The sequence below is a fragment of the Bombina bombina genome, chromosome 2 (genome assembly GCF_027579735.1).
Source record: "Bombina bombina isolate aBomBom1 chromosome 2, aBomBom1.pri, whole genome shotgun sequence".
NCBI lineage: Eukaryota > Metazoa > Chordata > Amphibia > Anura > Bombinatoridae > Bombina > Bombina bombina.
The window spans coordinates 262,109,871-262,125,152 of record NC_069500.1 but is presented as its reverse complement, the minus strand read 5'-3'; the positions used below and the strand labels follow the sequence as shown (position 1 = coordinate 262,125,152).

Here is a 15,282-nt window from a genome sequence, read left to right as displayed (position 1 = left end):
ACCGCAAAGCCAGAGACCTTTGCATTTAGGTGAATAATTTGCATGTTCGCATCACAGATAAAAGTATTAGCAATTCTCAAAGCTTTAATTCTGTCTTGAATATCCTCGAGGGAGACTCCACCTCAATGAGTTCCAACAAAGGGACACACCATTAGGTAGCCGCTCCGGCAACCGCAGCGACTGCAGCCGCCAGTTTAAACAAAATTCCCATATGTTGAAACATCTTTCTCAGAAAGGTTTCCATTTTTTTATCAATCGGCTCTCTGAACGAAGAACTATCCTCAAGAGATAGTAGTACGTTTAGCAAGTGTAGAGATAGCACCATCCACCTTAGGAATGGAGCACCACAAATCCAGTTGAGAGTCCGGGACCGAGAACAACTTTTTAAAAGTAGAAGAGGTGAAAATGAAGAACCAATTCTTTCCCTTGGTTCTTAATAATGTTTACCATCTTAACCGGCACAGGAAAAGTCAAAGGAACTTTCCTGTCTTCATAAACTTAATTTAAGTATCATAGGTTCTTCAGACAGCGCGGCCTCTGGAACCTCTAACTGTCAGGGGTTTTTCCCTGTTTTGTTTGCCATGTGCTGCTGGCAGCCATTTTACTCACCTCTCTTGATGACGTCACCGTGCAACTTTATTTAAAATTGTCAATACAAAGTATAGGGAAAAGGGGCATGCAGCTACAGACCCCCCAAGACTCACCATTAAAAAGGTAATCGCCTAACCTTTCCAATGGTATAAGTCTTGGGTATCTGGGGGAGAAAAAAATAAGTCAAAAATGTTTTTTTTTTTTTTTAAATAGTAAAAATAGTAAAAATATTAAATCCAGCTTAGCACTCAAAGGGTTAAAGGGCCTCTTCAGTATGCTTTGCCCTTGCGTTGTCTCAGACCTGTTTGTGAGAGCTCCTGTGTATTACCTGGCTGTCTGACGTCCCTCCTGGTTCCTGATCCCTGGCTTGTTCCTGACTCTGCTGTTCTCCTTGTTGCTGATTCCAGCTTGTCTGACTACTCGCTTTGGCTCCTGACTCGGCTCGTCTGACTACCAGCTCTGGTTTTGATTCCTGGCTTGTTATTTGACTTGTGGACTTTTTTATTATTTTTTGCTATTAATAAAGGTGTGATTACTTTTGAACTTCTCGTCTCAGTCTTGGGTGGTTTATCCTCGTCCCCGGAACCGCTAAAGGAGAAACCTTTGTTCACGGTTGTCCTTTTCTGGGTGACTTGTTGACTCCGGTGCTGCAGGCTATTTCATTGACAGGGATTTTGTATCAAAGCACTCCATTCCTGTTTTGCCTCGGTCCGTTCCACTTGCTATTGAGGCCATTGATGGCAGGCCCCTTCAGCCCGCACTCGTTACTCACGAAACTGCTCCGTTATCCATGGCTGTTGGGGCTCTCCATTTTGAAACCCTCCAGTTCCAGGTAATAAACTCTCCACATTTTCCAGTTGTTCTAGGTTATCCCTGGCTCCAAAAGCACAATCCCAGTCTCGACTGGCACAGGTACGAAATTTTGTCATGGTCTCCGCAATGTTTTCACTTGTCTTCAGAAACCAGTTAAAGTCTTGTGCACTTCTTCGGTATCTCAATTGCCAGAGGAGTACCGAGAGTTCCCAGACGTTTTTGACAAGGTGCGTGCCAGTACGTTGCCTCCCTACTGGTCTTACAATTGTGCCATAGACCTGCAACTCAGAGCCATTCCTCCTCGGGGCCGGGTTTACCCTCTGTCTGTTGCAGAGAATTGTGCTATGGAGGAGTATGTTGCAGATGCTCTGTCACGGGGGATCATCCGCAAATCCTGCTCTCCTGCAGGGGCTGGCTTCTTCTTTGTGAAGAAAAAGGGTGGCGAGTTAAGACAATGCATCAATTATAGGGGTCTTAATCGTCTTACCATTAAGAATGCTTACCCTATTCCGCTCATTACGGAACTCTTTGACCACCTCAAGGGAGCTACGGTCTTTACTGAACTTGATTTGAGATAAACGTACAATCTCGTTAGGATTAAGGAGGGCCACGAATGGAAAACAGCATTTAAAACCAGGAGCGGGCATTATGAGTATCTTGTAATGCCCTTTGGCCTATGTAATGCTCCTGCTGTTATCCAGGAATTTATTAATGATGTCCTACGAGATATGTTGCAACAGTGTGTTGGGGTGTACTTGGACGACATCCTCATACACTCACCGACACTTGAGGCTCATTGTTCTGATGTTACACGGGTTCTTCAGAGACTATGTGAGAACGGCCTGTTTTGTAAACTCGAGAAATGTGAGTTCCATCAGACTCAAGTTACCTTCCTAGGTTATGTTATCTCCGTTGCAGGGTTCTCCATGGATCCTGACAAGTTATCTGCAGTTCTGCAGTGGCCTCGCCCAGTTGGTCTTCGGTCTATTCAACGTTTTTTGAGGTTTGCCAGTTATTATAGAAAGTTTATTAAAAACTTTTCTTCCTTGGTCAAACCTATCACAGACATGACCCGTAAAGAGAATGATCCACTCCATTGGTCACCTACTGCCATTAAGGGCTTTGATAGTCTTAAGACTGCCTTTGCTGCCGCTCCAGTTCTGGCTCATCCTAACCCTGTCCTGCCTTTCGTTCTTGAGGTCGATGCGCCTGATACTGGAGTAGGTTCCCTCGTCTCAACGTCCTATGCCTGACGGTTCCTTGCAACCGTGTGGTTTCTTCTCTAAGAAATTGTCTCCAGCGGAGTGCAATTATGAAATTGGCGACAGGGAATTACTGGCCATAATTTTGGCACTCAAGGAATGGAGGCATCTTCTCGAGGGTACTAGCGTGCCAGTGCTCATTCTTACTGACCACAAGAATTTAACTTATCTATCTGAAGCAAAACGTATGTCGCCCCGACAGGCCAGATGAGCGCTATTTTTGTCTAGGTTTAATTATGTGGTTTCCTACCTGCCTGGTAGTAAGAATGTTAGGGCTGATGCCCTCTCTCTGCAATTTTCCCCTCTGTCCAAGGTGGAGTCTGTACCTACTCCAGTTATACCTCCTGACCATATTTTGGCTACCATATATGTACTAATTTGACTTCTCCCTTGGGGGAGGAGATCCTGGCTTCACAAACCAATGCACCTCCTGAGAAACCTAGTGGTAAGTGTTTTGTTCCTGAGAATCTTCGAACTAAACTTTTGCACACTTACCACTATCCTAAAGCCGCAGATCACCTAGGCAAGAACCAAATGATTTGGTCTGTCACTCGACAATTCTGGTGGCCAGGTCTTCGTTCTGATGTTGCTGCGTATGTTGCCTCCTGCTCAGTTTGTGCACAGAATAAGACTCCTCGATGTCTTCCTGTGGGTCTTCTTCAACCTATTGCTAATGGTGAGCGTCCTTGGACACATCTTTACATGGACTTCATTGTCAAGCTCCCTGTTTCCAATGGCTATACAGTTATCCTTATGGTGGTTGACCGTTTTTTCTAAAATGTCACATTGCATTCCCTTGAAGAAGTTGCCTACCGCTCAGGAGCTTGCTTAAATTTCTGCCCGGGAGGTCTTCCGTTTACATGGGTTACCCAAGGAGATAGTGTCGGACTGGGGTAGCCAGTTTGTCTCCAGATTTTGGCGTTCCTTTTGTGCTCAAATGGGGATCCAGCTTTCCTTCTCCTCTGCATATCACCCTCAATCCAATAGGGCTGCGGAATGGTCTAATTGAGCTCTGGAACAGTTCCTCTGTTGCTATGTCTTAGATCACCACAATAATTGGTATGAACTGTTACCTTGGGCAGAGTTTGCTTGTAATAGTGCTATTAATGCTTCCTCCAAGTTATTCCTGTTCATGGCGAATTATGGGTTTCAACCATCCTTGTTGCCCGATTCATTCATGTCTCAGGGTATTCCGGCTTTGGAGGAGCATCTCCGGCAACTATGTTCAACGTGGGTGCAGATTCAGGCCTGCCTTTATTGTTTTATGCAGCGCCAAACGTCCCAGGCTGATCTTAGGCGTCTGCCGCGCCTTCCTACCAGGTTGGTGAGAGAGTTTGGCTGTCCTCCAGCAACTTGAACCTTCGACTGCCTTCCAATAAACTGGCTCCCCGTTATGTTGGTCCTTTTCGAATACTCCGACAGGTCAATCTTGTGGCCTACGTTCTTGACCTTCCTCCTGCAATGCGCATCTCCAATGTTTTTCATGTCTCCCTCTTGAAACCATTGGTTTGTAATCTGTTTACCACTGTGTTAACTCTTCCCCGTCCTATCTTTGTTGACAACCATGAGGAGTACGAGGACAGCAGCATTATTGACTCTCGTATGTCCAGGGGCCGTGTACATTATTTGGTCCACTGGAGGGGCTACGGTCCGGAGGAGCGTTCATGGGTTCCCTCCTCTGATGTTCACGCTCCCGCCCTCCTCCGTGCCTTCCATGCCCGTTTCCCCAATAAGCCTTTTGACATCCCGCGGGGGAAGGGTCATTGAGGGGAGGGTACTGTCAGGGTTTTTCCCTGTTTTGTTTGCCATGCGCTGCTGGCAGCCATTTTACTCACCTCTCTTGCTGACTCTGGTGCATACTTTGTGATGCTGCTCATTTCCTGCACTTCCTTTTATGGCCAGACTGGTTTACATCATCCGTGTGAGACAGGATGCAGTCTCAGAATTGTGATGTCATCACTTATTATTTAAAGGGCTTCTGTTCAGTATGCTTTGCCCTTGCGTTGTCTAAGACCTGTTTGTGAGAGCACCTGTGTATTACCTGGCTGTCTGACGTCCCTCCTGGTTCCTGATCCCTGGCTTGTTCCTGACTCTGCTGTTCTCCTTGTTCCTGATTCCGGCTCATCTGACTACCAGCTCTGGTTTTGATTCCTAGCTTGTTATTTGACTTGAGGACTTTTTATTATTTTTTGCTATTAATAAAGGTGTGATTATTTTTGCACTTCTCGTCTCAGTCTGATTCCTGGCACCCTGACACTAACTTGGACAGAACCTCCTTTAATAAAAAAGGCAAGTGCTCAATTTTAAATCTAAAGGACAGTTCCTCCGCAGCAGGAGGCTTAGACGCTAAGGACTCTGACCCAGAAAGTTCACCCTCTGAAGCAACAGAGGTTAACTCATCAGATAAGTGGGACATAATAGCTAAATACGATAAATATTTAGATGACTCCGGGTCAGGAGAGCTATGATTAAACTTTCTCTTGCGTTTGTTAGAGCGAGGTAATGCACTGAGGGCCGCAGATATCGTCGGCTCAGAGGGACTAAGAGCCTTAGCAGGCTTGTCTCCCTATCAACTATTAATAGTAACAGACTATCTATTCAGATTTATATTCTAGTTAACCTACAAATATCATCAGATTAGTAAAATTATTACAAATACGTAAGTTACATATATATTTTTTAATAATATTATGAATTTTTTATATCAGTATTATTTTATACATATACGATTGAGATAGCTCATAATGTCTATTTTCGTGATGTATTTTATTTTAGTTTTTATATGACCATAGCAATTAGCTTATCATACTAAACTTGGGATTGCTTTCTATGCATATTGTATTGTATTTTTTGTAACATTCTGTCAGCAAACCAATGTGGCTAATTAATGCAGCACCTGTGTAAACGAGATTCAGCTGATCAACATTAAGTTTGCATAGGTATATATGTAGGAGACTCCATTGTATCCAGTATCATTTGCCTGAGGAAAAAGCGCGGTGAGCGCTTAGAAACGCGTAGCATTGTACAACAGGTGTATTGGTATATCTGTGTATCTTTTATCCATTTTATTAAATACTTTTATTATATACATTGATACTGGAGTCTTCTTCTATTATCCTGACGTCCATCATTTGCATCCGGAGTTTATCTTCAACTGCAGCAGTACTGCCTGGGTCTTTATGTGCACTAGGTCACTATAATATACCTAGTACGCTTCATTTGCACTACAGTGTGCAATACCATCTGTGAGTATCCCTTTGTCAGCACAAGCCGATATCCATTTCATGTCCTCAATTGATTTGCACTAGGGGTCGCCCTCTTGTTTTTCTCATAACTTTGTCTCCCGTTTTAGCTTTATAACGGTGTTAATGCATGTGGAACATAATTGAGTGGGCGGGAAAACCACGGCCTCCTCACAATATAAAACAGGTATGATTTAGTACAGAAGGAGTATCATCTAACATGTCAGAGTTCTCCATAGCTCAGGTTATACCCACAGGAGGACACAAACAAAAACATTTTTTATTATAGAAAACTGCACCGTTATACTCCCAATGGCTGGGGCACTCACCACCTCCTAGACCCAGACAGTTAACAGAGGAAACTCTCTCCTCAGGTTGAAGTCTCAGCCGGAATGGAGGAAATTAACATATACCACACCAGGTCACATGGAGTGCAAGACAGTACTTACCCTGTTATTACAAGTACAGCAAGTAATAGGAGCTGTGCAACACTTTTTTAAAAAGAAAGTGAAACCTGTTTGTTCCAGCCAAAAAGACACAGTCTATCAGCCCAGGAAAAAAAACACACAAAGCAGCATGTAAATAATTAATACACTGATTAATTAACCCCAACTGTTCAATAAACCCCCTTCAGATGATATTAACCCTGGATCCTATCAACATATAAAAGGAGCCACACTGTGACCCTGTTATAGCGTTTTATGTGTAAAAATTTAAACAATCTTACCTCCAGGATCCATGCCGTGGAACAGAACACAGTCTCTCAAGTGTAACCGTCTTATAGCAGCGCTCCTGACATGGACTTGAGTGAGAGAAAGCAGGCAGTGAAACTCATCAACACTGATTGCTTAAGAGCTGTTATCAGTAGTCTGGATGGTTTCGCAGAAAAACTTTCCCTGCATCTCCTGACTCTAAATTTCATCAATACTCTCACTGAGAGGTTGACATGACTACTTAAAACTCCAGTCCAATCTCAAAGGGCAGACACCCTTTTTCAGGACTCTGCGAATCTTCCGACACTTCTCTGCCACCTCCTAACGTGAAGAAAGACAAAGAATGACTGGGGTAATGAGGAAGTGGGAGGGATATTTAAGCCTTTGGCTATGGTGTCTTTGCCTCCTCCTGGTGGACAGATGTTTTATTTCCCAACAGTAAGGAATGAAGCCGTGGACTCTCCGCGTATTTTATGAAGGAAATATCAGGTATACCAAAATGGGCCTAGATTAATACATTGCATTTTCTACTTTAAAAAAAAATATATAGTTTTGACAGTTAAATAAAAAAAGCTCTACTTCTGTTTAAAAGGAGTGACAGCAAAACTAAATAAGAAATGCGTATGGATTCATTGATTTAATATTTCAAAAGAACAGAGCCCCAGAGTGGTCACACTATTTTTTTATATATCATGCACACAATTTAATAAAACATGAGCATGTTTCACAGTTTACTAAAATATCTGCACGATATTGCAAGCACAAGTATATAATCTACGTCTTCATTGTAAACATTAGAAATGCGATTGATTTGAATGGTAATCTAAACTATTTTAGGTCATTCACCAATACATTGTGTTAATTACTGTTGTACATAACACAGTTAGGTGTGTGATAAATATATGATACAAGCTTTGCTTTGCATTACCAAGTAATACTATCAGGACCCGATTGTTGTGTCACTGCTTGACCTGCAGGAGAACTATTTATAGACGCTTCTTTAACAAAGTTGGAGCCCCAGATTGTTGTGACCAGACATTTTTTAAATTGTGCGCATGAATTAAGAAAAGCGTGGCCACAATTTTAGTAAATTGTGGGCATGATTTACTAAGTCATGCACGCGCAATACTACAGCGTGCAAACAATTTATAAAAAATTGTATGGCCACTCTGGGGTTCCAGATTGATTGAAGTGCTTGTCTTTTGAAATTGTTCTAGCTTTGAACACTTACCTTTTGTTACAGCTTCTTTGAACTTCTCTTTGGCTGAGTTGACGTCTTTTGTTAGCTGCCTGTAACTTGATTTCAACTTTTCCAATTCCGTTTTTGTAACCTAGTTGTTAAAACAAGCAAACCTCTGTTATCCTGTATGTCAATATAAAACTGTAATTAATGACCAATCTGTGTTTGTTAAACAGTAAACAATTTATCACACTACATAGTTTCTGTATCATATTCACCTAGAAGGTAAAATACAAGAAAAATAACATAGTTTGCAAATATAAGAAAACATTATTTATTCTTACCAGATCAATTTATTTCATGGTAGTGAGACTCCATGAGCCATAACAGCTGGAATTAAACTCCCTCCACTAGGCAAGTGTTTTAATCTCTCCCACTTCCCGATTCCCCTCAGTTTGCCTTATAGCCAAGAAAGGAGAAGAAAAAGATAAAAACTAAATATTAGGTGGGTCTCAAGGACTCTTACCACTCTGAAAGAAAGACATCAGTTAAGAATAAATTATGTTTTCTTTCATAAGGTGGCGAGAGTCCATGAGCCATAACAGTTTTGATCCAATACCCAAGCCGTAGAGTCCCCTACAGAAAGACAAAAAAGGGTGGGACAAAATCTGAGCAGGCAAAAACTTGACCATACACTGCTGCCTTGAAAACCTTAATGCTAAAAGAAGCAAAAACATCAAAATGATGAAACTTTGTGAGAGAAGACCAAGAGAGAAGTCCTAGTAGCAGCTTTGCAAATCTGCTCGATAGACTTCATTTCTGAAAGCCCAATATGTGGAAACAGATCTAGAAATTAACTGTGATAAAGAGGTTGTAGGGATTTCCCTGACTTCAAGTAGCCTTGCAAATCAACTGCTTTAACCAGGAAGCCAAAGTGACTGCAAAAGCTTTCTGAAACTTACTCTGCCCTGAAAAATGAATAAACAAAAATGAAGAACTCCTTGGTAGCTTGAAGATAAAACTTCAAGTTTCCTTAGAAGTTTTTAGAGTAGGACACAACGAAGGGACCACGATCTCCTGTGTAATATTTAGAGAAGAAACTACCTTTGGTAAAAAAAAAATCATAGTAATATCTTAATTGTTTTAAAGGAAAACTAGATAAAGAGTCACAGAAACCCTTCTTGATGATGAAATGGCTTGAGGAAAAAAGTTTTCCATGACAAAAGTTGAATATCAACATTGTGCATAGGCTCAAAAGGACAAATTTGTAATATTTCAATACCAGATTAGGATTCCATGGAGGTGACGCAGCTCTAACTACTGGTCAAATTCTGACCAGGGCCTGAATTTTAAATTAAAGTTTGAATATTCTGAATCCTAGCCAATTTCTTATGGTAAAGAACTGAAAGAGCTGAAATTTGAATCAAGCTATAACTTGAGGAAGTAGAGTAAGAGAGGGATATATGTACATCAGATGTTCGGACCAAGGGACCACTATAACATCTATCAGAGTCACTTGTGGATCCCTGGACCAGGAACAGTACCTCGAGAGTTTGTGCTTTTAATGAGATGCCATCATGTCTTGCAAAAGGGATGGTGCCTGAAGCAGCAGAGGCCGGTAGCTCAGCACAAGCTTGTTGCAATCTCCTTCTGAGGTTCTCTGCAAGGGAAAGGTGCATAGACACAGTCTCTATGATCACTCCCAGGAAAGTCACACTGGTGTTTGGGGAGCGATAACTCTTTGGGATATTGATGTTTCCCCATGATTCTTAAATACCTGAATCACTGTCTCTGTATGATGAGACGTCAGGGAAGGAGAAGGAACTTGGATTAGTATGTTGTCTAAAAGGCAAGGGCCACAAACTGATATTTGTCCTGAAAGGCAAACCAGAGGAATTTGTAATAGTCTCTGTGAATGGGAATATGCAGATAAGCATCTTTCTTATCTATGGTGGTCATATATATGTCTCCATTTTTAAGGTAGGAATTTTCAGAAATTTATTTAAATCGACTTGAAGTCCAAAATCAGTACAATAAAAAGATGTGAATAGTACCCCAAGCAATGTTCCGCCTTTGGAATCGGCACAATTATCCCCATGTGATTGTGAACACATTGAAGAAAAGCTGAGTCTTTCACTGGATTCTTGGAAACATGAGAAAGAAGGAACTTTCCTTCTTAAAGAAAGTCTACTCTGTAACCCTCTGGGATGGTGTTTAATTTCCAAGGGTCCTGAACAGAACTGAACTAGGCCTGCTGAAAAAGGCTAAATCTGCCCCTACCCGAGATGACTCTGGGATGAAGGCCACACCTTCATGCTAACTTAGTGAAAGTTGATGGAGGTTTCTAGGACTGTTTGTTTGTTCCAAGACCCTCCCAACTTCCACGATGACTTAGTAGATTCTGATTTTTGAGAGGAAAACAAGGACTTCTATCTGTAAACCTCACAATTTCTAGACTGCCGAAAGGAATAAAGACGGCTCAGCCTCACTTTATTCTTACCTCTTGTCCTGAAGTAAGAATGCTCCCTTACCCCCAGTAACCATGGCAATAATGGAATAAAGGATAAAGATTTTCCTTTGAAAGTGAGATGCAATCGTTTAACTCTTGGAAACTGTATTAGCAGACCAAGATTTTAACCCTGGGCCCGTCTGGCTAGACGCTAAAACCGCATTTTTTTACATTCAAGAAAAACACTATATCCATAGCTGCTTCGCAAATTAAAGAATTTTAGACCTTGATCACCCTCAAGCAATCCTGTACTGCCTCTAGAGAAGTCTCATCAGTGGCCAGTTACGAAAGAGAGTCACACCATAGAGTGACCACACCAGCCACGCAGGCAATGCTAAAAGCTGGTTTGAAATGAAAACCGACCTGTAAAAACACCGTCCTAAGATAGGCCTCCTACTTCTAATCCATGGGATCCTTGAAAGAGGTACTATCCACCAAAATGGATAGTGGTTCTTCTTGCTAGTGTAACGTCTACTATAGGACTAGATTCCCAGATCTCAGAATGAGTTGTAGGAAAAGGAAAAAAAAAATGTATGCTTACCTGATCAATTCCTTTCTTGGTGGTGAGAGTCCATGAAAATCTTTACTGTTTGGAATTCATCACCTGGCCACCAGGAGGTGGTAAAGACACCCTACAGAAAAAGCTTAAATATCCCTCCTACTTCCTGTTCCCTCACAGTATTTCGTATAGCCAAGAATAGGAGGAAGAAAAAGGATAGTAGAGTAAAGAAGTGCAAACTAGAATTGCTGCCATTAACAAAATTGGGCGGGTTCGTGGACTCTCACGACCAAGAAAGGAATTTATCAGGTAACCATAAATAATGTTTTTTTCTAATGGTGGTAAGAGTCCACAAAGTCTTTACTGTTGGGAACTAAAACATGGGTGGGACAATGGAAAGGCAGACACATTTACCAGGGACGACGTCTAAAGGAACCACCTGTCAAAAATAACCTCAGACGAGGCCAATACGTCAAAAAGATGACTATGAAATAGCTCTGAAAGAAGAACTACTGTTGCCCCTTCTTGAAACCCAAGGAGTAAGAACACAGAACATGTAAAATAAGCTGTAATATGTAAAGGCAGGGACTGACCAGCCTCCAAATAGGCTCTGAGAAATAGACACCTCAACTGAAGCTACATAAATGGAAAAAGCCTTCTAGCCCTTATGTTTACCTGAAAATTAAAACAAATAAACTTGAAGACTGCAAAAAGTCTTTAGGATCCAGTAGACAAAAAATCTTCATGCTTAGACAACCTCCAGAAAGTGCAATAATCACTCTGATGAAGAAATTTAAGTATGACCCTTAAAACTATGACCTAGAAGCAAATAGGTGATGAAAAGGGAGGCCTGATAACAGGTCTGATTCTTACCAAGGCCTGAACAAATGTCTGAACATCTGGCAGACGAGAAAGTGCCTGTGTGATAAAACTAAAGAAGAAAAAATATTACCCTGTAAAGGGTTGGCTTGTCAAAGCCATCCTGACAGAAATTGTCAGATTCCAAACTGAATACCATGTACAAACACGAGCTGAACACCAAGAAAAATATACCTATGGTAAATCATTCTGGTGACAGGCATGCCTGTCTGAAACTAGGAATTCACTACAGAGTGAAATAACAACCTGTAGACAAAACCAAGCGTTCAATCACTAAGCACTCCAAAAAGAAATGGAAGATTTTGATAAAAGAAAAAATTCTAAAATAAGTCTAAATGCTGAGAATACATGAAGGAGTGCCCAACATCGGAACCAGATATGCACACCGCGTCCCATGGGGCCAATTGGGAGTAACAAAAATGCTGAAATTTTTGCCTGCTTGACACAAGTGAATTCTCTCGAAAAAGAAACAAATGTAGAAAATAAGTAGACTAGATGGAAGAGCTCATCAAATATGGAAGATTCATAATTTTCACAGAGGACCATCGACCCCGACCTGTGCTTTAAAAAGGTTATGATTTTGATTAACTTCCCAATGTTAACCCCAGGAATGAAAATGCAGTGATAGAATAGAGATGAACCTCTGTCCATTCAGATGTGAGAAAACTCTTACATCGCTAGACCGTTGCAAGTAGCATCCAGCTGAACAATGAAAATTACCACCGAAGGAGAGGCCAAGGCTGGAAAACTCTGAAGGTTATACAGAGTGTGTGTATATATATATATATATATATATATATATATATATATATTTATTTTTTTTAATTTATTATATATCTCACCTCGCCTAGTGAGGGGGACCAACTCCCTGAGACCCATGATATCCCCAGGCCGACCTCAACCCCAAAAGGCTGGAGTCTGTGGAAACAGGAATTTGGAATATCCACCAAATGAGACAGATGAAAGGATATAGATGGAATAGGTTGGTGTGGTCGCCAATAGCATAGTGTCTCTACATAGACAGACACTAAACGGATAAAAGAAGGAGCTGGACAAAGATTTAGGTACAGCTATTCCTTAAACTCCAACAACTGACAAGAGTATACAAAATCCCTGAAAATACTGAGAGCAAAGAGAGACGAAAAGGGATAGTTATAGAGTATGTCCAATATTTACAAATCTAGGAGACTGAAATAGAAAAGGCTCTCCCTTGTTCTCAACCAGACCCAGAACAAATATTTGTGTCGATCAGATCCAGCACACACTGAAGGAAGGCTGCTCGCCTCAAGTGAAGCCTAACCTGTACCCCTGAGAAATGTCTAGTACCCAGCATAGGTAAAGAGAGTGAAACCTGTTGCCAGATTTAAAAATATATCCTGGTTTAATACCGTTAGTTATTGAGTGTGAAGGAAGGAGTTTCACCTGGGGTGATGGAACTCACTTAGGTACAATCAGGAATCTATAAAATCAAGTAAACTAAATATATATAAACTATTTCAACCTAGTTGAACCATTGTCTGTATATTGCACATATAAAACTTATTTCATATGATTGATAAGGAAAAAAATGTTTGTATATGGTCAAAAGAGCAATACATATAAAACGATGTCTGTGTCTGTAACCTTATACCTATTGAAAAAAGGTTTAGCCTTTAACCATTAATATACCGTGAATAGCAAATAAAATATACAAAACTATAAGTGAATCAAATATAAATTTATTAACAAGAGCTGATATCTTGCTAATAGCCTAAAATATAAGCAATTTTAAAAAAAGACAGACAATCTATAGGGACGTCTCCCTTAAAGATTTAAAAAAAAAACTTAAGCGCTGTAGTGGAAGCGCTAAGAGTGTAGTTTAAAGTGTCAGTAAACCTAAAAAATGTTATATAATTCTGCACATAGTGCAGAATTATATAACATTATTTTAGTGCTATCGTTATAAAAGCTTTTTTTTCCATTTTAATTTTTTAAAAATATGCCGGTTTTACAGACCCGCTCTCTGTTGAGCGGGTCTGTTTTTTTTTTACACAGCGCATCGGGCCAGCTGTATAGTCACAGCCCGGCCCGACCACGCCATAACATTAAGTGCAGCTCGCTTCTGCTCTGTCTGACATCGGGCTGTGACTATACAGCTGGCCCGATGCGCTGTGTAAAAAAAACAGACCCACTCAGCAGAGAGCAGAGAGCGGGTCTGTAAAACCGGCATATTTTTAAAAAATTAAAATGGAAAAAAAGCTTTTATAACGATAGCACTAAAATAATGTTATATAATTCTGCACTATGTGCAGAATTATAACATTATTTTTTAGGTTTACTGTCCCTTTAAATAATATTAGTCTCTGTGAGTATTGTAACAATAGTAACAGTCTCTTGGTTAGATACAAACGCTATATTATTGCTGTGACAACTATGACAAACAAGCCTGCAGGTCTGATCCTTAATTGGTTGAGGTGCCTGGTTCACCCCAAATCTTGGGGTACTTGTTGAAGCTGAAATTATTCCATGAGCGAAACAGAGAGACGGAAAAGACTGACAAAGAGAGACCAATCATAAAGTTGAATTTGGGTCACGTAAAAAACATGGAACTTGTAACTCGAATCTGTACTCACACACCGAAAAGGAAAAACAGATGCCAGAACAGGAGGGAGATACATAGGCGCAGGATTAGCGCCACAGGAGATCCTGACCGGCTTCAAAATTAAAGGAGTGTGCGGCAATGACATTACCGCCGCACGCACACAGGAGCTGACTCTACCCTAGGCAACGAGCAGAACATCAGGCGCCGCGTCCCTAGCAACAGCTAGAGCAGCGCGGCGTGACATTATGTTCCCAGTTTTTGCCGTTATTTGCAATACCGGTGACTTAACACGACACGTTTTTTTATACATATATTTTTGTATATTCTGTATATTTTGATCACGATGTTTTACATATATATTTATTTTAAAACACAGTATTATCATAGTATTATCACCGATTTTTGGCACAAGGAGGCACATTCAGTGGTTTTGTAAATCAATTTCTATCTCCCCAAAGTTCCAAGTCTAAACTTTGGAAAAAGTCTAAAAAAATTAAATTTTAGAAAGGTAAGAAATAGCCACCTATTTCAGTTGCTCTCTCATAAATGTAAAAGACTGTCAAAATTCACTGAGATAGGAGGCGGCTTTTTAAGGTCTTAGAAATTACCATGTACCTACATAGATTTAGCTTTCAATTAAGAATACCAAGAGAACAAAGCAAATTTGATGATAATCGTAAAATGGAAAGTTGCTTAACATTGCATGCTCTATTTGAATCATGAAAGTTTAATTTGGACTAGACTGTCCCTTTAAAGGAGGTCTAGTTGCCAGAACCTTAGAAAACAGAATTTATGCTTACCTGATAAATTACTTTCTCTTGCGGTGTATCCAGTCCATGGATTCATCCTTTACTTGTGGGATATTCTCATTCCCTACAGAAAGTAGCAAAGAGAGCACACAGCAAAGCTGTCCATATAGCTCCCCCTCTAGCTCCACCCCCCAGTCATTCGACCAAAGGTTAGGAAGAAAAAGGAGAAACCATAGGGTGCAGTGGTGACTGCAGTTTAAACAA

General features: G+C 40.7%; 1 protein-coding gene across 2 annotated transcripts in view; it reads right to left on the bottom strand.

Annotated features, from left to right (window-relative positions):
* Positions 1-15,282, bottom strand: part of FER (FER tyrosine kinase) — a 728,481-nt gene that overhangs the window by 634,177 nt on the left and 79,022 nt on the right. For both annotated transcript variants that reach the window (XM_053701530.1, XM_053701531.1), the window contains exon 5: positions 7,853-7,952. In XM_053701530.1, the coding sequence (XP_053557505.1) occupies positions 7,853-7,952 (100 nt within the window). The remainder of the gene's footprint in view (positions 1-7,852; positions 7,953-15,282) is intronic.